We start from the raw sequence: 24,883 nt of genomic DNA, 5'->3' as shown, positions 1-24,883 counted from the left end.
CATTTGAATAGACGGGAGCTCCCTCAAAGCAAAGGATGCCTGTGGGAGGGAGCCAAGTAATCTTGGTCTCCTGAGTGCAATTCTGGAAGCTGCCAGCACTCATATCTTTTGAGCAACGGCCAGCATCGCCAAGCTGGGGATCCTGGAAGCCTCTAATACCGTAGGTCCTGCTGCGGTCACTCAGTACAGCTTCTCTCACGCTGGATCTCGGCCAGCCTGGTCATGTGTGCAGCTCCAGAGCAGGGAAATCAAATTGCCACACCTTCCTATTTGTATTTTTTCTTTTAACAAATCCCCTTTTCCTCTCCCATTGGCACTGATTGGTAATATGCCTTCATTTTCCTATAATCCTGAACTGTCAGATCTTTCGACCCAGCTACCATTCTATTAACAATGTTTACTTTAAAACACAGCCAAAGGATTAACTCAAATTTATTTGTTTCTTTTATTCCCCCTCTCCCCTTTTTTTTTTTCAGCCAGAGAACCTGAAATTGGAAACTTAAATGTTTCCAACATAACCCCCGAGAGCTTCAATCTCTCCTGGACAGCTACTGATGGAGCCTTCGAGACCTTTATCATTGAAATTATTGATTCCAATAGGTTTGTGGAGATGATGAAATACAAAGTGTCTGGTGCTGAGCGAACTGCCCACATCTCAGGGCTACGCCCTAGTAATGATTTTATTGTCTACCTCTCTGGACTCTCTCCCAGCATCCGGACCCAAACCATCAACGTCACAGCGACCACAGGTACAGGTGCATTCCCCCATTGATAATGCCCTCTCTCCAGAGTCTTCTTTGCAGGGTGAAGCTACTCCTGCTCGCCCACTGAGGCGCAAGCCATAGTGCAGTAAAGCCTGGCTGGAGTACTATTTAATATAACTCTCTCCCAACAGCAGCCCAAATGGTGGATTTCCATTAAGGCTTTTCCTTGTTTTCTCACCGACCAGGACATTTGCAGCATAAAATGTAGTTTGGTCCAGATTGCCATAGAGAATGTGGAGAAAAGAATTCTCCCCTTCAGTAGCAACAACAACAACAGCCATAATAAGCAATGTCCCCTCACTTGGGAAGGCACTTACGTACATCAGTCAAAAGAGATCTTAAAAATCATATTTTTTTATTAGCCTAGCATCTTTGTCTTTCTGGTGACTTTGACCTCATAGTATCCAAATATGACAATGATTTAATGCAATTGCATTGGTGCTATTTTTTTTCAACTGGGAAAGTAATGAGAAAGAGCAGAGATTATGCATCAGATGAGTGCAGAAGGAAACCATGCCATCCAGACCACCCCAATTCCAGTGCCACCTCCAGGGGCAGGCTGTCTTGCCCCAGAACAGTGAATGGTAGATGACAAACGTAAAAGTGACATATCGTGTCTGAACAAGGAGGTTGGTTAGCAGAAGAGTAAATGGCTCGCACTTTAAATTTGGGGTGCCTCTGACATACCTACAGCATGCAGCAAAAGAGAACATTTTATATGAATTTAGAAAGGAGTGCCTTTTTACTCAAAATAACATTCTTAGCACATTTTGGACAGTGCCTCTTTTTGACAGATAAGGTAAGACATCACAAACTGAAAAAAAAAATAGTTATTTGTGGAATAAACACAAGAGAATTTCTTCTTAGAGTTCACAGTCTCATATTCTGGGGAATTCAAGAAAAGGGTTGACATTATAGCATCAACATTATCAAGTCACCCGTCATCAAGGGAGGGTCTGTCCTCATTGTAGGTGACACTACACATTGTTACCAGGGTGGTCTGCAGAAAAAAGCCAAGGGCCAGCATTATTTGGTTCTAATCTCAGCTAGCTTAAAGTATAACAAAACCTAGGGAGAAAATTAGTCACCCATGTCTATTTGTTTCTCATGTCTCAAATGGTTTCCAGCAAAGGACATGTTCCTTTACTAAAGGGTAAAGTGTAAAACTATGGATTTAGTTATATGTGTTTTGCATTGGACCCTATAATAGCATTTTAAATGGACACGCTTTCATATTGTTTTCTTCTTGCCTTATCAGCTGAACATCTCCTTAGCCACCTTGCTATCTCAAATGTGACCTGGGCCAATGTGTCCATCTTGTGGAAAGCTCAGGAGTCTGTCTGCCTTTGATAGCTTTCTTAGAGAAGTTAGGAATTCTGACCACCTCCAGGAGACAGTGGTGCATTCTGTACCTGGGTGTCTTGCAGCTCTCTCATCACCAGCCTTAAAGCTTCTTCCAGTTACACTGTCCACCTTCATGGATTGATTGGCGGGCAGCGCGCTTAGACCCTGATGGTCCAGACAACCACAGGTATTTCCCATGATGGGTTCTTCACTCTCTACTGAACGTCCTTTGAGGAGCATTCCAAAAAAATCTCTTGCTACCCATTTTCATCCTCCTAGTTCCTCCGGATCTTTCTCAAATTTGATAGAGCTGCCCAAATCAGAGCTTTAAAGAATAACAACAAAAAAAAACCTCTTACCCCAAATTAAGGAACTTCAATGTCAACCTCTTTTTCCTAAATATTCAGTCACATCTGGAGTTTCTCTGTTTGTTTATATAGAGTTAACCTGACTTGCTTTGGTTGAATTTTCTAAACCATCCTTTTGTCTGATCTTGAATAATCATTTCCAGTTCCACCCATCATCATCCGCCTGTGGTCTTTCTAATCAAAGTTTGCCTGTGTCCTATTCAAAGAGGTGTGTGTGTGCTGTTTTTGGTGTCTTGGTTGGAATGCTGTATATTCTCATTGTCTCCACCAAGATTTTAAAAGTGGTGCCACTAGCATGCCGAGAAAAGACCCTGCAACACACCCCAAGAACCACATGAGAGGGTCCAGTGGTCTCATCTCGTTTCTCAGATTTTTATTTGTCTGGATTCCCTGCAAACAGACTGCTCTCTTTTGACATTTGCTCTATCAAGCATGTTTTGTCTTCCACAGGTATCTGTCACAAAAGGTCCGCATCTTCCTTGCATCCATCATCTTGTCCCAATGTAGGTGCATGTGGTGAATAGTCAGAGCATTAAATTTTTGAGAATGCTTGTCTTTCCTGGAAGCAAGCAGCATGTCAAGGAATTGTTTCAAAGGGTTAGGAGTGGTAAGAGAAAAATGTCCCTAGCTTGCATGGAACACTAACTACCGTTTTTTTTCTGAGTTTTTCTTGCATCTCTCACTTTTCAGCTTGGTTACACTCTTTGGGAGACAGCTGGCAGTAAACCTTGAGAAGCCAGGTCTTATTCGGCATGGTGAATGTGTTGGCACTGCCAGTCTCTGTCTAGCAGCAAAGAGAGTCTCATTTGGAGGGTGTTACCTTTTGTGGGGTTAGGGTAATTTGCCAATGCTGTGGCTGAAGATTATACCATCATTGTTTCTCAAACTGACTGCTAAGTAGGAAACTCCATGCTATTACTTACAGCTGTATTCTGTTTCTGAGTCAGATCCTTTTTTGTTCCTAAAGACTTTAGGGCATCGAGTTAGGCTGTGCAATTGTTAGGCTGTGCAGTTAAAGTTTATCCAAATGAGTCCCTTCCTTTCTACAAATACTGGCACTGCAAACAATTCCCAAGTCCATGGGAGAATTGGTCTGCTTCCCCCCCCAACCCTAAAACCTCATCCTAGTATCTCAGCCCCCCAGGACTGTTGCCGCTCTATAAATCCATTCTGGGTTCAATTTACTGTAATATTAGTATTATTTGATAAATGTGCATTTAGGAGGCCAGACCATATACATCCTAGTTAGAAGTAGCAGTACAGGTCCCCTACATTAAAAATAAGTTGCTTTCATCACTGATTGTCTAGACTTTAAGGGACAAGAGAAACTTAACCTCAGTGGAACTATCCATCTTTCCAAGTTATCCAATAAGTGAATTTCCTAATCAGAAAATACAATGCCTTACTTCAAGATTTTCTTTAATGTTTGCATACACCAGGAATTGTTTAATGAAAGCCATTTTTACCTTTACAGTGTTTGAGGGTAAGATGTAGGTTTTCCTATGGTGTATGTATTTAGTTTTCTCAATACTATAGAGAATTTCTCTTACGTGGATATTAGCCTTTAATTTGTACAATCCAAGTAGATATAAAGAAGACTAAATAAGGAAGGTAGCATTTTCTAAGTCATGCTCAGTGGAACACCAGCTCCTTAAGATGTTCAAAGAATATTCCTCATAAAGGTTATCCATTGATCAGTAAGTTTATGAAATGCTGGTGTAAACAAACATAAGCAGATTTTTTTACAAAACCAGCATTTCAGAGCCTTTAAAATGCTAGTATGCTTTGTGAATCTATAGGGTGAGATATCATCTCCAGTGTTTATCATACATGCTTTACCATGAAGCTGTCTTTTCTTGGACCATCATACAGAGCTAGTACCCCATTACAAACCTTAGGAAATGTAGCCTAAATGTCCTTTATGTGAATCCTACCTACTGCGCTCATGGCTTGTTCACTTTTCTTCATACATGACTAGCAAATGGTCATGTCAACACGTAAAAAGAACACACATCCATGCTTGTAGATAAAGTGATATAGCCTAATATACTACCTTTCTGTCAATATTTGGAGGGATTGATACTTTCACGTTCTATGGCTACAATCTGGAGAGACCCACTGCTTCCCCTAATAATGTCTCTCTTTCTCTCTGCCTGGGTTCCTTCCCCTTCAGAGCGAGAGCCACAGGTGGGCACGCTAATCCTTAGCAATATTACTTCTGATAGCTTCAACATGTCATGGACCTTTTGCAAAGATTGTTATCAATGTTAGCGATTCTCATTTGCTGCATGAGCCCCAGCAATTCACAGTCTTAGGAGACGCACAGCACGCTCACATCACCGGCTTGGTGGAGAACACTGCTATGACATTAGTGTGACAGGGACCACCAGGGCTGGGGACCCCATCAAACCCCTCACTGCCTTTGTCATGACAGGTACTCATTCAAAGGTTCTCACTTGTCAGTTTAGAATTCTGAGATGGGAAAAGTGGAAGAGGTGATAGATATTCTACAGGAAAATGGAGCCCAAAATACCGTCTTCACTCCATGTATAAACTTCTAAGTAAGGAGAAAGCCGATACTATTGCAAAGAGAGGTCTTTCGCAGCCACTGTTAGGAAATGTATTCAACAGTTGTACAAAACTTCCAAGGATTTCCTGCCCAATTTTATAGGTTGTCTGATCCACAATTTGGAGATTTTGGCTGAAGAGTGTGTTCTAAGTTAATAAAGGCCTAGGACAGGAATTTTGTCTAGAAATCATGCTAGGTAAGTAAGGCAGTCAGTCTATAAACTAACTGCCACAGAAACATAATAATTTATCCTTTTCTTCTAAAAAATACATTTTTTAAATGGCCTTTACAACAGACTAATGAAGGTTCAACCTAGGACAGCAGATAAATCCCAAGTATAGTTGAACTTTATCCATTCATTAAACTTGACTTCTAACTTCTCTTTGAATTACATAAGGAAATGTTTTTCTATTTTCTTTCCTGGGATTATCCTAAATCAATGGCAAAGGCTGAAAATGGTGTGGATTTACCAAACCTCTAGTTTGAAAAACCTCAAAAACTATGTAGAAGTCTCTCGCCTTCCACTAATGATAATTTTCAGGAGACTAACTTTGCCATCTGATTTTCACATTAAACCAGACCTCTGCCAGGGTCTAAATTGCTATAAGTAAGCTCTGTTAATGACGTCGATTAAGTATTTAATTGAAGGCAGCATGGTGTCCCAGAAAAGTGAGGATTTTGCAATCAGGCCTGAGTGGTTTCTAATCCTCTCCTGCATCTTTTTAGTTCTATAACCTTGCCCGGTTCTTAACTGCGCTGAACCCAAATTTCCTTGTGTATGAAGAGAAGACACCCACAGATCCCTCTGGGGACTAAATGGATATGATGAATTTTAACTGCCTGGCATCCAGTAGGCATTTCACAGATGCTAGATCCTTTCTACTATCTCCCAACACAATGAGGAAAGTGGTGTTCTTAAAAATGAGCAGCAAGCTAGATAGAAACAATAGACCTGTGCCATCATGACTTTCCTGCCATTTTTTAAGAGAACCCTGGACATGTTTTAATGTGAGGTCAAAAAGTGGTTACCTTTTCTGTCCCGTTATCTAATGTGAATTCAGTCATGCTGACAGTCTTGAAATGCAGACCCTGACAATTCCTTAGTGAGGCGTGGCGGGGCAAGCGCAGCCATGACAGGAGAATCTCACTGCCCAGGAGGGGAGAAATGGCCAGCTACAGATCCCATCAGGCCCTTACTTGTAGCCTCTTGCAGGACCTCCCACAGAACGGAGAGGAGAAACGGAGGCTGGGAGAGCTGGCCTTGGGAATCCTAGATCAAGTTACAGCATTGTCTCAACTAATCCTCGAACAGATTGCATTTTAAAAGAAGCATATTTTAAAAAGAGGAAAAGAAAACGGAATACGAGGGACTATAAATAACAAGCCCTTTATCGACTAATTAGCCTGAACGCCCTCCTTTTTCATCAGAACACCGCTGCTTTGATGGCGTGGAGGTACAGAGAAGCCTGCTATCAAAGCCAGGCGCCACTTATCTAAACAAAACTCAGCAACAGAATTTGAGACTCTTGTCTTGCAGACAAGGAAGCCTGTTTGCACAGTACATGTGATTTCAGCTTTGCCTTTGATAGAGTTATGATTTGGGGGAGATCTTTACGTGGTGAAAAAAAAAAAAATGCCTCAGAATAAACACCAAGTGTTTCAAAATAAGTACCAAAAGTTCAAGCCATAGCAAAATTTAAATCTCAGCTTAGGGGATGAAGGCATCTCCTTCATTGTTCATTCAGTCACCAAACACTTCTTTGTAAAACAGTTTTTCTTTACATCCCATGAATTCGACTGTGGGCCTCAGTATAAGATCATTTATCTCTTTGAAAGTTTCCATTTAGCTGCAGTGGAAAAGAAGGCTGTAAACTAGATGCAGCTCGGCAGTCTTGGCCGTAGAATCCCCCATCCTCATGCCCCCTCCTATAAAAAATAAATACATTCACCATTACCGTGCTTTGTTTTTTTAGAGCAGAGGCATTGGACCTTCTCCACTAATCCTGTGTATGCCTCAGTACTTGCCAACTCTGATGGGGTTGACTAATGAGATGTTAGCTGAGGGTGTGGAAAGAACATTGAACTTGGAGTCAGACAAGCTGGGTTGGATCTTACCTTAGCCACCTAGTAGATCTGTGATCTTAGACAAGTCATCAACCTGTCTGTTTCTTTAGTTGTGATGGGGGAGGTGGGTACATAGCAATATCTACCTTACAGTGTCATTGTGAGGATTAAATACGATGATGGACTTGAAGCCTTGTCAATTGCAAAGGATTGAAACCTCAGAAACTCAGCTGATATGAGCTTATTCCTTTTGGGAATCCCCATGTGTGAAAAGTCCCCTTGGCACCTAAGAAGTAAGAGTGACTGAGCTATAGATGTTTGGTGAATGAATGAAAAAAAAATGGTGACAGAATTTACTGAAGATCCAGACATGGCCTGATCTCCTATCTTGATCCAGAAAAGTAAGCATCAAAATAATTAGTATTCAAAATAATCAAACATCAAAATAATCAGTATTCTTTGCTGGGCCACAAACATAATTTGTTGATTTTGACACGTGAAAAATCTTGCTTCCTCATTTTATCTCAACTTGCGAGCATGTGTGTCACTAATTGACCAAATTGATTTGATTCAAAGGGTGAACGAGAAGTAGAATAGAAACATAAGAATATAGCAAAAAAAGTAATATATTTGAGGGGGGGAAAAAAGGATGATTTGCTTCAAGATCAGAAGACAGCGGGAAGTAGGGAAAGGGGCCCAACCCAATACAAAATATCCAATTTCATAAGAAGTTGTTCATGGCCTTTGCAATCAGACTCAGCTAAAAAGCCTTAGTCTGTCACATACTAGCTATGTGACTTTGGCCAAATCAATCCATCTCTTTGAAACTCAATTTTCTTACCTGTATAATGGGAATACTATGTATCTCATAGGCTTATCATGAGATTTACATAAGATGTCATCTGGTAGCCAACAAAGTCTTACTAATATTCATTTTCTGAGCATACAAAACACTTAATGACTGATGGGGTAACGATCAGTGTTTGTGGAGACGTGCTGTGTCAGCAGAGTCAGTGCTGCTAACCTGAGTTGTTTTCACTGCTCCCTTCTTTCAGAGGCCCTGCCCCTTCTGGAAAACCTAACCATTTCCGACATTAATCCCTACGGGTTCACAGTTTCCTGGATGGCATCGGAGAATGCCTTTGACAGCTTCCTAGTAACGGTGGTGGATTCAGGGAAGCTGCTCGACCCCCAAGAGTTCACCCTTTCAGGAACCCAGAGGAAGCTGGAGCTCAGAGGCCTCATAACCGGCATTGGCTATGAGGTTATGGTCTCTGGCTCCACTCAAGGGCACCAAACCAAGCCCTTGAGGGCTGAGATTGTTACAGGTATTTTGATTCCAGTGAGCCATTTTCTTCTTTTCCTGGTCTCTTACCGTGTCATCCATCTGCCAGATCACCATGGTTCTAACACCCTCGTCCACATTCTTTATTTAATCCTTAGATGTGGCCTGTTCTGTGATGTTTCCCCCACCCCCACCCCACATTCTCCCTTGTCTTATGTCTCTAATGAGCACTCCCCTTCTCCCACTCCAGAAACGAGAATGTCGAAATGGTTCCACTTGGTGTTCCAAATCCTTTAGACCATGTCTTCTCCGTAGCTTTTGTGTGATGACTCCATACCACCTTCCCCCATGTTCATCCTGGCTGGGCCCCCAACTACATTTCAGCCTTCTCCAAAGAAATATACCAATAAGTATATTTCAAAAACTTAGTTACAGCGTTTGCCATCTCAAAGTTTCAACTGTGATCTTGACAGACTTACCAGGAAGGCTCATCCCTGGAAAACCAATTATGAACTTGTTATGTTGGTAATCACTAATATCGTAGATATGCTTCAACACAGACTAAATCGATAATTTTCTCAAGACTACTAATTCCCAAAAGAGCATTAACAACGTTCATGTTCAAAAGCCTGTGTTTCCCAAAGTCTTTCGAGAGATGACTAGTTCCATAGACTATTCAAAAGGCCCTACAGGGTGAGGCAGTTCCATGGTCAAATAAGTTTTGGAAACACTGATTTAAACATAGTTTACCAGGATCCCTAACCATAAGGCTTTACAGAATGTCCTACTGTGCATGTGTCTCTCCAAGAGGGACTTACCCAGGCAGTATTTCCCAAACTTATTTGACAATGGATACCTTTTAAGGAAGAGGCTCGAACAAGAATAGTTTGCTGTGAGTACACTTTGGGAAACTCAGCTGTAAATTTATCTTGACATTGAGTTTTGTCTAGTTCACGCAATCCAAGATAATACCTTGAGTCCAAAGTATGTAGCACAAGAGGTTCCAAGCCTCAGTTCTATCATCTTAACACTTATCTAATGGTTAAAAAAAACAAGCAAGTCAAGAGTAGGAGCCTTCTTTAGTAAAACAGCTCCAATAAAAAAGCAAAAAGACCATAACATTTATATCATTTTAAAAGCCATTTTGCTCATGATCAAGGGAAATATAATCAGCAGTATCATCATGGGCAGCTCTACAGATCGTTAATGCTGGTTTATTTGTCTTTTCAAAAAGAAAAGAAAAAGATCTCACAGAGGATGGGCACTCAGCCACTGGAAGACAGAGAGCAAATGTAAACAAGTTACTGGCTTTGAACTTGTTTAATAATGCAGAGGAGGGGCCATTGCTGAGTCCAGATGTGGATTTATAGAATGGCTTTTAGACAAAACTCACATATGCAAGCATCCACTTGGTTTGTAATAAATGTGTCAACTCCATCTTTCCCTTCTCCTAGGCCTGCTAGCCTTGTTCGTGTTGAATAATTTTATTTTCGGTATCTCAGGACACCTCTATCTCTAAGAGCCGAGCATCACTACATACTAATATCCCCACTGGAGAGAAGATTGCACAGGCTGATAAATGATGTGTTCTTTCTTCCTTCCATCACTTTCTCCCCTTCTAGAAGCTGAGCCAGAAGTTGACAACCTTCTAGTTTCAGATGCCACCCCAGACGGTTTCCGTCTGTCCTGGACAGCTGATGAAGGGGTCTTCGACAGTTTTGTTCTCAAAATCAGAGATACCAAAAAGCAGTCCGAACCACTGGAAATAACCCTACTTGCCCCCGAACGTACCAGGGACATAACAGGTCTCAGAGAGGCCACTGAATATGAAATTGAACTCTATGGAATAAGCAGTGGAAGGCGATCCCAGCCAATCAGTGCTATAGCAACAACAGGTACCGTACAGAAAGAGGAGAAAACAGAGAAAAGTCATGACGGGGACCTTCTTCTCACAGGGCTGGGAAATTACAGGAGCTTTGGACACAGACAAGCTCACGTTCAGATCCTCCTCCCTCTTCCAATTATAGACTGGGTGACCATGCACAATTTGGCTAAGTCTTTATGTAAAAAGCATGTGATGCCATTTACTTAATAGTGTTGTGAGATTAAGTGAGATAATGCATGGAAAGCCCGTAACAGAAGGACTGGCACATAGCAAGGGCTCAGCAAATGAGATATATTTATATATTCACTATTGTCATTAATACATCATCATCATTGATCAATGATGATCACATCTCTTTCATCCCAAAGACTCTTCCTTCTATTATTATCTCATCATTTTTTTTTCCAGAGATATATTCCCTTGTCCTGTGGTCAAATGTTTGAACTACGCAGAGATAATGGAGAATTAGTAGCTCCATCTATAAAAATTAATATTTATAACATGCTATGTGTGAATAATCAGTACCGTAATCAAGAAGGAGAAAAGAGGAAGCTGACAAGGTTAAGGGTTGCTCTTTGTGAAGCTCATTAATTTTATTTGATACTTACACTCTAAAAGGCACTAGAGGGGGGAATGAAAACCCTTTTCCATATGAGTTGTTTCAAGGAAAATAAAAAAAAGATGGTTAATAGTGTGACTTTATAATAATAATATGAAGGCTAACATGACTCTTGAGAAGGAAAAGGAAAGACCTATAACAGGTGGGGTGAATTCCTTCAGAAAACTGAGGGAGATGGGGAAAGATAGCATTAGCTAGAGAGGACTGCTTCAAAGAGGAACCAGAGGAAAGAATACCAAATCATGAGGACAGGTGAAAGGGCCCTGAGAAATGATGTAGCCCAGCCTCTTCTGTTTGTGCATGAAGAATCTGAGGCCCAGAAAGGTCAACGATTTGCCTAAGGTCACACAGCCAGATTTGGGGTAGATCCCAAATGCCAACTTATTTTATACTATTAAATACAAGCCAGGCTGGACGATAGACAGAGAACCAATGAATATACATACTTGCCATCTCTGACAGGCATAGACAGAGAATAACACCAGCCAAAACCTTCTCTTTGTCCAGAGAAATACATAGAATATTTGTCCAAGGTATTTTATGATGTCCAGTTTCGGGACCTAGTAAGCTCCAGGAAGCCACCTATAGAAATCGTAATCAGTGTTTGTAGATGTGAAGACATTGCGAGATCCTCTGAGCAATTCAGTCAGAGGAAAAGCCCTGTTTCTTAACATGGACACCCGATCCCTGGGCTGTGGGGCCGTGTCTCCTCCTCCCTGTGGCTGCCCATGAAACAACTTCAGATCAGAGGCAGAGCCTGATTTTGACCTTAGTTTATAAACACTGTTTTTCGAAGTTTACTTCTGATCACTGATTTTGTTTTGTTGGTCTTATTTTCTAGAGGCCCTGCAGTTCTGAAGCCAAAAGGAGAATGAATAATCATGATTTTTTATTTTTTTTTTTTAAGAACAAAAGGAAAGGCAGACCCTAGTTTTTAGAAAGGCCTGTCTTTGATTTCTTTCTCTGGGGCCTTGTATATCACAGCCCAAGAGAACAGTGTGTGTGTGACGTGTGTGCACACACCTCTGCTCAGTTACTTTGGGAGCGTAGGAGAGGTGACTCTTGAGCACAACAGACGTCTAATTTCCACTGTCACCTCATCACCTTCATAAAGTTTCCCTTTTGCTTTTTCATCCTTTATTCTGTCGTTTCTCCATCACACTGTTGTAAACCCTTCCCTATAAGGTTCTGTTCCTTTTTTTCCTTATAAAAGCTGTTGCAGGTTCTCCTCTTCCTCCCTGAGTACAAGCTGCCAGCCCCCAGTGCCCTGCTGGTGAGAGGCAGGATGCTTTGTGGTTAAGCCTGCAGCCTCTGAGCGATTCCTTCGTGTCTAATCCTGGCTCTGCTTTTTACCAGTTTTCTGACCTTGGGCAAATCTCCTTGCTTCTTGGGGCCTCAGTCCCCTCACCTGGCAAATAGAATTTAACTCAGAGGTCAGCCCTGAGGTTTAAACAAGATCATGAACTCAGAGTGTATAGCAGAGTCCCCTTGCCCACTGTAACAAAATTAGCTATTAATATGTTATTATGAATATGATATGATATATAATATGATTTATATGATTTAATATTAATTTTATTTTTAGTGGGCCACTTGGTTCAAAATTCAGAAGTTCAAAAAGGATATCGAGTGAGGTCTCTATTCTACTATGTCCCTTCCACCTGGTTGCTCTATCTAGAGGCAGCTGGGACTATCACTTTCTTCTGTATGATTCCAGAAATATTCTATACAAGTAGACAAAATTAGACATAAGTCTGCATTCTCTTTTTTTACCCTTTTTTTTTTTTTTTGGCACAGTGGTTAACATACCCACTGTTCCACACATTGCTGTTGTTGTGTGTGTGTTGCTTGCTTATTAATAGATCTCAGAGATCATCACATACACCTTATTTAAACCATTCCCCCACTGATGGATACTTGGGTTATGACGTTTTTGTTCTTTCTATCTGTTTTTTCCCTGCATTTGCAATGGCTCCTCTTCCCCTCTGTGGTTTGAGCCACTTCTTCACAATAGCCTCTGGGATCCAGAGAGGAAATCTGTGGCCACAAGATCCACCTTCTAAATTGTGCCAGGACCTGTACCAGTGAGGTTTGCAGTCAGCGAAAGTCAGAGGGGACAAAGCTAGCAGCAGGAGGGCACCAGTGCCTGAGTTCACGTACCCGCCTAGGGTATTTTCTCTCTGCTGACCTCACCTAGATCTTTCCTGGGGGCTACCTCAAAATCCAGTGTGGCCTGTGGAGGAAAGAGTCAGATTGGAAAGAAAGTAAAGAGAAGGTGATCATGTTTACTGAATTCTTACTGCATGCCAGATTCTGTGCTAGGGGCTTTAGATGCATTATCTCTGGGAATCCTCAAAACACTCCAGACGGTGGGCACCATTTTACCACCGGACATATGGAACAACTGAGGCTCACAGAAGAGAAGGGAACTGCCCCAGGTTGCCCAGCCTCTCCATGGTATTTGGACAATCAAAAGTTTGCAGGCTCCAGAGCCCCTGTGGTTCCAAAGATTTCCCAGAAAGGGGCAAAACCCCAGGCAGCCACCGAGTCTGGGGGTGGCTACTAGGTTGCGGAAGAAAGCTGTAGGAGGAGGGCAAAGATAGACATGGGGAGAGGAAAGGAAAACACCCTCCCCAAAGTGCTCTGTGGGTTTCAGAGCGTAATGATCAACGTGGGTTGGAGAGGGGAAAAGATGAAGTGAGCTCCCTAGAGCCCTGAAAATTATTTCCTGAATTCTCTGGTTAAGCATGGTCAGCTAAAGAGGGCAGCAAGCTAAGCCAAAACATACACAGAGAAAAGCCAAAAGATGCTGGGTTTGGGGTGGAGGTATTTATGTAGTACACACTGGCCCCAGGGCACGGCTTTCCCCGCAGGTAGGCCCAATGTCCATTGGGCGTTTGCTTTGGTGATGGGCCTGAGGTTGTTCCCTGGCTCTGAACCTCCAGCCAGTTCTGGGAATGGGTTTGCCGGGGTCAGTTTCCATGTGAACATTATTTCCAGGATCCTGGGGTTGTGCTCAGTTCTACTGCCCACTCCTGGGACCGAGAAAGGTCAAACCACAAGAATGTTCATTGGAGAACTGGGCCTCACTTTACCCCTCTGTGAAATGGCTAACCATACCTTTTTCTCAGGCTTTTCTAAATGAGGGTTGATCCTTATAAATTGCAAAGAACTGTACAATTGTCAAGTCTTGGTATCTTTTAATAGAAGGAACTGGAAAGCAAAGATTCGAAAAAATGCTGAAAATCCAGAATTAAACAGAGGGCATATTCTAAGCTAAGAGACCACTCACGTACATTTCCTTAGATGTCAGCTGCAGTGCTAACATTCTCCTTGAATGAAACCAAATGGCAACCCTACAGCCCTGGGCTCTGACCTGAATGAAAAATTGGTTGTTTCTATCGAGTCACAACTTGGCCGCAGATCACCACAGTTTTCATCCTAAAGGCTTGGCCCAGATGCAAACTAGGGACAACGTTTTCTGGGATAAGGAATCCAGAAAGAATTTTGATGAGCAAGATGTAAACTGTTTCTGGTTTTCTCCTGTTGTTCTTATAGCCATGGGCTCCCCGAAGGAAATCATTTTCTCAGACGTCACTGAAAACTCGGCCACTGTCAGCTGGATGGCGCCCACTGCCCAGGTGGACAATTTCCGGATCACCTATGTGCCCATTGCAGGAGGTAGGGGACTTGGAGAGGGGTCGGGGAGGAGGAGCCTGGAGGGTTTGGGTAGCATAGTGAAGAGACCCTGATAATTCCCACCTTCCCAAACATCACGGCCATCCTTCTATTTGAGACCATCTGGATAGACTTCATTTGTAAAGTGCTGTGAGATCCTTGGAAGAAACTACCTTGTGAGAGTCATTTTATGAAGCCCTTTTCCAGCCCTGAAATGCCAAGTGCCTATGAGAAATAAATCCCCAATATTGTTTCCACATAATGACAAGAGACGCTAAGTACATCGGCCTTTTCTCTGCACACACTCATCTGAAAAGCTGGTCTTGGTCTGGATATATGTGAGGTTTTGGCCCTGGGTCCCAAAATCTATCTCCGTAAAGGATGGGAAGTTGTGATTGAGTAGCACTGGGGGTTCTCGTTTACAGCATGTGGGCTGTAATAGAGACCACAGAGGAAGCACAGTGAGATCTGTCTAAAAACATTCTGTCAGGTAGTGAACTCCCTGTTAGTGGAAGTGTGTACAAGAGAATGGTTGACAACCTCTCCAGATGAAGGCTGCAGCATCTCCACGGGGCGTTTGACCAGCTGATGGTCAACTCCTCACCCAGCCCTGAAATTCTCAGAAATATAAATTTTAGACTTTGTAATAAATATAAGAGTACAAATTTGACTATGACCACCTTCTTTTCTTAAAGAGTAGAATCTCTGCTACTAAGGAAGTCTCTACATTCCTAAGCTAATACAATGGGCTGACTATATCAGATATGCATTACATAGTGAGCCTTCCATATTCTTTGTGAGAAAAATAAATAAAATGTGCCCAACATGCCAGGCCTCTAAGGAACGGAAACTTAGCATTTTTAGCACATTGTGACTTCATGTTTTTCCCTCGCCTGGCTTGGTTTTCTGCCTGGATGGAAAAATACATTATACAGAAAGTAAGACCTCTTCTCTTCTGTCAGAAGACAGGAGCAGATGAGAAGTCAAGAAAAATGGTATCGGTTAAAGCTAGAGTATCATTTCCAAATCCGATAACCCATTCTTGGGGCAACAGTGAGTACGTTACTGTGAGGTTCACCTCTCCTGATGCTACTTTCACTGTGTCGCAGGTGACCCCTCAGTGGTCAGTGTGGACGGACGCAAGACTCAGGTCAGGCTGGTGAAACTCTTACCCGGAGCAGAATACCTCGTCAGCATCACCGCCACGAAGGGCTTCGAGGAAAGCGAACCTGTCTCAGGAACGTTCACCACAGGTGCTGTTCTCACCTTCAGCGTTCGTGCTCATGGGTCAGCAGCTGGGAAATGTTTCTATCAGCAAATCCTAGTGCGGGTGGATGGAATTGGGAGCATCAGAGGACTCGTTTCTGGCCCCTCTCCAGCCCCTTACGGGCTGGGAAAACTTGACTTCATCCTCAACCTCTCTTGGCCCCTGTTTCCTGGGTCGTGTGGAAGAAAGAACCCAAGTTTGGGAGACATACTGACCAGGGTTGAAATCCCAAGTCTATCACTTTTAGATACCCGAGCAGTCAGTTCATTTCTCCAGGGTCTGGTTTCCTTGTCTGTGAAGTGGGGACAATCTGCTTCCTTTGCTGTAAGAACCACGTGAAATGATATACGTAAATATGAATGACTATACAGGTTAATCCACCTCCTCTCCGTCCCCACCTGGTGCCAGGTGTATCGCGAGGGTCCTTTCAAGCAGGTACTTCGCACAGATGTATAATGGTGTCAGCTACAAAGTAACCGCTAATGTATTCCAGGCACTGCTACTATGTCCACTGCATTCAAACCTTACATTGGCTATTATCATTCCATTTTACAGAGGAAATAACTGAGACCCAGGGAAATTAAATACTTTGGCCAAGGCCTCATGACTAGTAAATGCTGGAAGCAAATTTGAACTGAGGTCAGCTCACTCCAAACTCTGCGTGCTTCTAAAATGAAGGATTATTTTCCTGTTATAACCTGATTTGGACAGCACACTATAAGCAGGGGGAAAGAATGAATTGCATTGAAGGAGAATGGAGTGGAAAATTTCTCTTTAGGCAGCCATGTCTCCAAACAATTTATCCTTTGATATATGAGCAATTATCCAGTCTAATCCATTCAGGGATCCAAAGAATGGGCCTCGTAGGAAATTTTAAAAATATCTTAATAGTTGAAAAGAGTTGATAATATGTGATTAAAACATCCCATCTGAACCCAGAGTCTGGTCCACCCTGCCGCACAGGCCCTTTTTCCCCCATAGAAATCGTTCATTCATGGATTTTCCACAGCAACAGATGGCAAAAGCTGGATGGCTTTTTTTCCTGATGCCTCATTGTTCTTGTCAGTTAAAGGAGATTCTGTACAGGCATGATGAAGCAGGGAGGAAATTGGAGCGGATGATGCGGGCTCCTCAAATTGCTCTGCCACCTCCTCACTGTCAGGCCAGTCATTTCATCTCTTAGGGCTCAGGCACCTCATCTGTGAAATGAGCTGCTGACAGCTACCCTCCACCCTCCCAGGGCTGCTGTCCTGGAATAGTTGAGTAGTAAATGCAAACACAAGAGGGAAACAGTCGTATTTAGGTTGGTTTCTAAGAAAGGGCTCTTGGGTAATAGCAGTGGTCAGTTAAATGGGCCAAGGCCCTGAGAATTGCCATCCTTTCTCTGCACAAGTCATTTGCAAATCATATCTAAGACTCCAAATAACGTTAGTAGTCATATAAATAACAACCGCAATTATCGAGCACTGCCTCTAGCACATTTCACACACACCGCCTTGTTCATCGTTACAGCAGCCACTCTTTGACAACTGAAGAAGGTGTGGTTTGGAAAAAGGAAGTGACACAGAGCACACAGGCCCTAGACAAAGAAGCCGAGGTAGAACCCGGGCCACTGGCCTCTGGAGCCTGGGTCCCTATTATCTAGAAGCCGCCTAAGCAGAGCTCTCACTCAAAGCTTAGAAAAGTCTCAGGCAGCCTTCATTCTGTATGTTTCGTCTGCTTTCGTAAGTTCTTTCCCTTGGGAAAGTGACATGAGCTATAATGATAATCCTTGCCATGTGTTCAGCCCTTTCCATTTTATACAGCACTTTTCTACCTATAATATCAGATTAAAAATCAAAATAACACTGAGGATAAAGCCAGACCGAATTACTATCCCCATTTCACAGATGGGGAAATAGAGACCCAAGGAAACCCAGCCAGTGATGGAAGAAGTCATTACTCAAACTCAGGTCATCTGGCTCCAAGGTCAGGACTCTAAACCTTCCATGCGGCTGATGCTGTGTTCCAAACCAGGAGTCCAGGAGCAGTGTACACAGCAGAAGAGCTGTGGGCTGAAGTCCTTCCCCATGACTGCCTACCTCTCCAACATGTTACCATCTTTCTTTGCAGCTCTGGACAGCCCATCTGGCCTGGTGACAGCCAACATCACCGACTCAGAGGCCTTGGCCATGTGGCAGCCGGCCATCGCCCCCGTGGACAGCTATGTCATCTCCTATACAGGGGAGAGAGGTAAGGTTGTGTTCAAAACCCTCGCCACTCTGAGGACTGTCTGCCCTGCTGGAAATCCTCCCCGTTCTCCCTTCTCCGTGCCACATTTGGTGCAGGATGACAGTAAACACACAGGAGGGCTGGAAAGGTCGGCAACATCGTATGTCTCCCGATTGCCACTCATGGGCTGGGGCTGGGGCTGGATGGCCGTGCTGTGGAGGAGCCAGGTCAGGGGGTGGCAAGGAGCCCTGCCCATATTCCTGTGCTTGTTATCAAGTGAAAGAGCGTCGATCTTGTGGTTATGGCAAGGGAGTCCAGTCAGCCATTTAAAGAAAAGCAAAGGGCACAAACCCAGCCTGTATGTGTTTCTGGGGCCTCTTCCCCCTCTCCTGCTAGTGTGTCTGCCTGTCAGCATGAGCCACCCTCTCTGGGAAGCCCCTCTCACCTCTCACAGAGAAGGGGTCCACAAGCTGGAATCTTAAAACAGGCTACTGCAGGGTGCTCTGGGTGCCTGGGCTTCCGAGAGGCCACAGAGGAGGCCAGTTGTAGCAAATGTGGCTGAGAAATTGGAAGTTATTTGTCCTTGTCTTTGCAACCATTCTTTTCCAATTGTACTCATTTGTCAGGTTAAACACTTGTTGGAGGCACCAGCAAACCACAGCCACCGGAACATTAAAATCAAATACAAATAAGAGATGGGAGAAAGAGCGATTCCTTTCCAGTGAATGAATCCATACTTTTGTAATGAGCTACTCTAGAAAAAAATGTTACTATTTTAATGTCCAAGCATATGTAAATTTTGTATTTTATGGTTCAGGATTGTTTTACTTTCAGCGACAATATGAGTGCACCACCATCGGTGCCTGGGGTCTCTGAACATTGTTTTATTTTTTATTAGTTTCAGGTGTGCATAACAATGGACTAGTTAGACATTTATACCCCTCACAGTGATAACCCCCCTCCCCCAATCTACTACCCCTCTCACATCGTATACAGCTGTTACATTTCCCACTGTCTCTATTCCTTATGCTGTACTCCACTTCTTGTGACTATGTATATGTGTGTGTGTGTGTATACACACACATATATATATAATTATAGTTGACATTCATTATTGTTCAGCTTCAGCTTCAGGTGTACAGTGCAGTGATCAGGCATCTACATCATCCCTGAAGTGGTCTCTCTAATAAGACAGGTGTCCATCGGTGAACATCTTAACTCAGCTACAGCAACCACCTAAGAGACAGAGCAAGGAAGGGGTGGGGGAGAGATTTGGGGGTTTATTCTTTTTAGTCTTCTATTCATAAATACTCATATTCTCAATGTGCAAACTCTTCCGAGCCCTGAAGAATGGTGCTGTCTCACCTAAAATAAATCAGAGTATAGTTTGTAGGAATCATGGAAATTACGGATGCAGGCTAGGAAAGGGCCTGGTCCAGAAGTGGGAGGGGGCTTCATGGATGACGAGGCAGGGTGAGCAACTCATCTCAGTTCGCCCAGGACTTTCTCAGTTTTAGCACTAAAAGTCCCACAGCCTGGGAAGCCCCTTAGTCCCTGGCAAGCCAGGATGGTTGGTCACCTGTGATTAGGAAATAAACATATACACCTGGGCACCGGTGTTTTGTTTCCACTATTAGACCTTACCCAGTGGGTCTCAGAGGCAGTTACCAGGCTCTGGTACGTCTGCCTCCTAATTTGTATGGTCCCCCAGCCTACTGATTTGGCAGATTATAAAATGACATGTACTTGTACGTAAGTGAAAAGAAGGGGGAGAAAAAGCAGTGGACACATTAAATGTGGGTCGCCCGAGGCTGGAGATGTTACCTGCAGCTCTCCCGCACCTCAGCTGCAAAGCTGTCGCAGCCTGCACCTTGCGGAAAAGTCTCCTGACCGCCAGCTCCCCTGCCTTCTGATTTGGTGCCTGGAAAACTCCATCCTCTCTATGATAAATCTTTTGTAAGTGAGGTGAGTGCTCAAGAGAGAGAATCGGGCGTGAGTCATTTCAGAAATCAAACTTGCTTTTCTGCAGGGTCACTGACAGTTTCTGGTTAGAAGGAGGTGTGTGCACTGTTGGCTAAATCCGCTGATAGCTCAGCTCGGCAGAGGTAACTGCTTCGGTGTGTGTCTTTCGTGTTTAGTGCCAGAAATCACAAGGAGAGTGTCCGGGAACACGGTCGAGTACGTGCTGACGGACCTCAAGCCTGCCACGGAATACGTGCTGAGGATCTTTGCAGAGAAAGGGCCCCAGAAGAGCTCAACTATCAGTACCAAGTTCACAACAGGTACAAAGACGCCCACCCACAGCCTCCATCCTAAGGAGTCGCCCTCTCCGACTCTTCTTTCTTAAGTCAGATCCTTGCAATGTGATGACATCAGCCTCAGCTGAATTCACCAGTACGCACTCAATCAGGACCTTAAGAAACACACCATTTCCTTTTGAACTGAAATGCCCTTGTTCTCCCCACAGACTAGAAAACAATTTTAAGAGGAGGGCTTTTTAAGTGGAAAACCAGTCCCCACTGGCCCTAAACCCAGTATTTAATGATCCATGTACTAGGCGGGGAAATATTTTTAAGAGGAAGCTTTCTCAGGCCAATTTTCCTGGCCGTTCACTGGGTTCTGATACGAGGAGACCTTTCTCCAAACTGCAGCAAGCAGGGAAATGGAGGAAGCGTCCTCCCTCTAAGGGTGAGCGCCGAGATCAGCACCCATCTGTCGCTTTGTTTAGGAAGAAGGGGCATCGCGATGTAATTATGTTCACAGTTGTGTCTTTCTCTCCAAATCCAACCAAGGCCAGTCAAGCCCATTTGTGGCTCAGGGAAACATGGCCTTTAGGATAAGATGGACCACAGAGAATATGCCTTACACTTGCTGACTGGTTTGATGTGAAATGTCTTATCTTCTCTAGACCTCGATTCTCCTAGAGACTTGACTGCTAGTGAGGTTCAGTCGGAAACTGCCCTCCTCAACTGGCGACCCCCCCAGGCATCTGTCACTGGTTACCTGTTGGTGTATGAATCCGTGGATGGTACAGTCAAGGTATCTTTTCCACTCCCCTCTGCTATTTGACACTTTTACAGGATGCTCAAAGTAGGGAAGAATGATCTGGGTGTGTTTCTCTACCCCAGTGGAACTGGGAAGCTGAAAAAGAAAAAGTAACAGGGACTTGACGCCAGGCCAGACCTGAATCAGATGCTCCAGCCTCTCTTGTTTTAACCAGACTCGAGTTTTGATAGCCAGCCGAGGTCAAGGAGCACTGTTCACAAGGTCTGAGGACATTCTAGGAGCTATTTTCTTGGTCCTTTAATGTTTTATTGAGCAAAAATCCGAAGGTTTCCTCTGCATTCTTGCCATATATATTATCTCCAAGATGGCATCATTCCATCATATGTTCAAGTATATATTACCACATTCTTGTTATATCAACTGTTAATATTGTTTATAGAAATTGCTAATACTATTTATATTCTCTACCCATGAACTTTTTACTTCGTAATTCGATGTAATTTTAGATCTTCACACAAGTGGACGAGATTTTCTAAATTTGTTATTGAATTTTTGATTTCAGTCATCATACTTTATATTTCAAAGATCTTTTACTTACTCTTTGCACAGTCCTCTGTTTCTAGCATATTGTTTGTGTTTCATGCACCATCTTCTTTTTGTGAGAACGTATGTTATTGTTATTTTATTCTACCGCCTGCATAGTGTTTCTTCTAAGTTATTTATTTTTTTCACTGCTGATGGTTTGGTTTGGGTTAGGTCTCCATCTTTCATGTTGGAGACTTCTGCTCAATGTCTGTTGGTCCTTTTGTGCTGCAGCCAAGAATGAAACAGCTGATTGGGAGTTCCAGTCTCATGGACAGGGCTTGTCAACCATGGGGCTCGCTGTAGAGTGACTGGACAGGCACCCAGCAATTTTTATGGGAGACTCCCAAATATCAATACTGTTAACCTTTTCTCTTGAGCTAATCAGTCTCCCCGGAAGATCCCCCAACTCCTTCAAACCGGGCTACTAGGAGCCTACCTGCAGAAGGAGCCTGGGCTCCCACTGGGTACAAACCTTCACTCCTTCTGTTTGCAGGATAGCACCCTGGCCTCCCCTACAGCTGGGCCTGATGGGTTTGAATCCAGAGTCTTCTCTGGTTCAGCCTTTCTAAAGAGCAAACTTCATCCTTCCGTCTGCACTAGGAAGAACTGGGAAGGGATGGGGAGAGCTGGGGATCTGTTTCTTATACAAAGATTTTAAACAAACTTTTATTCAGCCTTGCCCCCACACTGACCTTTGAAGGCATCTTTGCTTTCGTGTACATTCCATTCCTGAACTTGCTGGTTCTGGGGCATTCATCAGCCAGCCTCTGACCGGCTCTGCCCACTTAGGTAGTTAGCTCCCAGCTTTCTCCGTTCTGTCCCTTGAGTGGTCACTCCACCACACACTTTCCATCTATGAAGATTCTGTTGACATCACATGTGTATTCCTTTCTCCTCTGCCATTTCCCTGGTATCTGTGGGTTCCTACCCTGTGTCCCTTTGCTCTTGGTTAGTGGGCATCAGAAGCAAGTAGAGATGAACTGGCATGGGCCATGTGCCAGGTTTAACGAGAAGTGGACACACATCTCTAGTTATTATCACAGCCCTTCCTGGAGTTGCTATAACAACGAACAAACTCACTGTGAACAGAGGCAAGTCCCGTGCCTTCTCTGGGTGTCAGTGTTCACACGTATGAGTGCATTGGTCTCACCAAACTCGAAGCTTCCTTCCTGGTCAGGCATTCCAGGATTTAGTGTTTACCTGAAGCCATGAGTCTCATTTCAATGTATTCCGATTGCTTAGAAAACAGCTTTGCCCAGCAGCCCAGAGAGCGGATAGGTAATGGAATCCCCTGGTAATTCAAGGAGCCCCGCTTTGTACCTGATCCTTCCCCGAGGACCAGACCTGTGGGCCACACAAAGGGCACTGGGTCAGTGGTATCAAATGAGCACTCACCTGGTTTACTTTGCTGCATGTCCAATCCCCAGCGTTAAGTGTGTCACTCAAGAAAATGAGCATGGTGTAGGAGGAAGGAGTCATGGACAGGATGTTGGGAGACAGGATGCAGGACCATCCTCTGCCAGCAACAAATTATGGACTGGGAGCAAGTCTCACAGCTCCTCTGAAACTCAAGTGGTCCCACTGGAAAAATCAAGACAACTTCACCTGCCCAGGTGGGAGGATGGGAGAGAACCTTCCAGGGGCCCCCACACTGACTCATTACTGCCTAAATCCTGCTGGCTGTGTTTGCAGGTTGTAGAGAGCACTATTGTGTTTTGTTAGCTAGGAATGTAGGTTGGATTCCAATCCTAGCCACCAAGGTCACTTGCTAGAAGGTGATTTCACAGGCATTGGAAGCTGGAAAGGGGATTGGAAAAGAAAGAGGATTTCCTACACACTGAAACTGATCACCGCCTCTGGACGGCAGTGCAGTGACATATCACAAACTATAAGCATAGCTAGAAGGGGTCAGCTGCACACATCTGCCTGTCCTGGATAGCTCTGTTCTAGAAAAGAGACATGCTGGGTCAGCTCAAGCCTTCATTATGCCAGGCCCACTGAGCATTATAATCATCTGACTCAAGAGATCCCCAAACTGACTGTACATCAGAATCAACTGGGGAGCTTCTTAAACATGCACCTGGCCAGGCCCCCCTTCCGACTTTTATGATTCAGTCAGTCTGGGATGGAGCCTAGGCATTACATTATTTTAAAGCTTCCCAGGGGCCTGTGAAAAAAGAGCCATACTTAGGGACCACTGATACAACTGTGTCAAAATCGAAACCTTTTGCGCTTTGTGTAATTCATCTTGCTTCCAGATTAAATTGAGTTCATGTCATTCACTTGCTCAAAAAACCTTTCAGGAATCTCCATTCCTTATAGTAATAAACTTTAAATTCCATAGCTTGGCATTTAAGGCCCTTTGTAATCTGGTCCTTGCCCACCTCTTCTACCACCGAAAACCAAGTATGGTTGAGGTACATCATTGCCTCATCAGCCCCTTGTGGCCTCAGGACCTTTGCTCATGCTGCATTCTCCCAATCTCTGACATTCCAGCAGCGAGCCTGGCACAGAGTGGGACTCAGTGGATTCTTGTTGAATGAATAAATGAATGGATGGGTGAATGAATGGATGGATGCATCATCTGTATTCTGAGGAGTTATGTGACCAAAAGCTATTCTATTGTTTCTTCTGCCCTTAGGAAGTTATTGTAGGTCCAGACACCACCTCCTACATCCTGACAGAGCTGAGCCCATCCACTCACTACACGGCCAAGATCCAGGCATTGAACGGGCCCCTGAGGAGCAAGCTGGTCCAGACCATCTTCACCACAAGTAAGGAGCTCAGGGAGCAGCCGAGCTTTAGAGCAAACTTTGTGAGCTGAACCAACCCTCCACTTCTCCTCAGACTTCGACATTAAATTTTTCCATCAAATCTCTGAAAAGAATCAATTCCCTGCCACTACCTGAAAGTCTGAGGAATGTGGGTGTAGGAGATAACAGGGCTCGTGGTGAAAGGCAACGAGGGTCAGTAGTGAGAAGATCTGGATTCAGTCCCCATCTCCACCACTTGCTCTGTGTGACTCAGGAAAGTCATTGCTATTCTACAAGCCTCAGTTTCTTCATCTATACAATGGGATTGATAGTCATCCCTTCATCACAAGCACCTTGTGAGGTTTCCTGTATTGTATTTGAACTCCTCACCCATTGTGTGGTCAGAGCTCATTATAAGCTCAGGGTCCCTGTCTTTCTCCTTTTTAGCATGTCAGCGTTTACAAAGCCTGTCCACATTCAAAATC

The 24,883-nt window shown here is 43.8% G+C and overlaps 1 protein-coding gene across 4 annotated transcripts in view; it reads left to right on the top strand.

Annotated features, from left to right (window-relative positions):
- The window catches only part of TNC (tenascin C), an 86,818-nt gene that overhangs the window by 53,742 nt on the left and 8,193 nt on the right, over positions 1 to 24,883 (top strand). Inside the window, exons 15-23 of one of the 4 annotated variants that reach the window (XM_019731183.2) lie at positions 477 to 749; positions 8,165 to 8,437; positions 10,017 to 10,289; positions 14,457 to 14,579; positions 15,686 to 15,829; positions 17,956 to 18,075; positions 20,193 to 20,336; positions 20,963 to 21,093; positions 24,287 to 24,419. In XM_019731183.2, the coding sequence (XP_019586742.2) occupies positions 477 to 749; positions 8,165 to 8,437; positions 10,017 to 10,289; positions 14,457 to 14,579; positions 15,686 to 15,829; positions 17,956 to 18,075; positions 20,193 to 20,336; positions 20,963 to 21,093; positions 24,287 to 24,419 (1,614 nt within the window). The remainder of the gene's footprint in view (positions 1 to 476; positions 750 to 8,164; positions 8,438 to 10,016; positions 10,290 to 14,456; positions 14,580 to 15,685; positions 15,830 to 17,955; positions 18,076 to 20,192; positions 20,337 to 20,962; positions 21,094 to 24,286; positions 24,420 to 24,883) is intronic. The other 3 variants (XM_019731184.2, XM_074330922.1, XM_074330923.1) reach the window with 3 other exon arrangements.

The sequence above is a fragment of the Rhinolophus sinicus genome, linkage group LG04, assembly GCF_036562045.2.
Source record: "Rhinolophus sinicus isolate RSC01 linkage group LG04, ASM3656204v1, whole genome shotgun sequence".
Lineage (NCBI taxonomy): Eukaryota > Metazoa > Chordata > Mammalia > Chiroptera > Rhinolophidae > Rhinolophus > Rhinolophus sinicus.
Note: the sequence above shows the minus strand (reverse complement) of the source record. Positions and strands in the feature narration are given on the sequence as shown.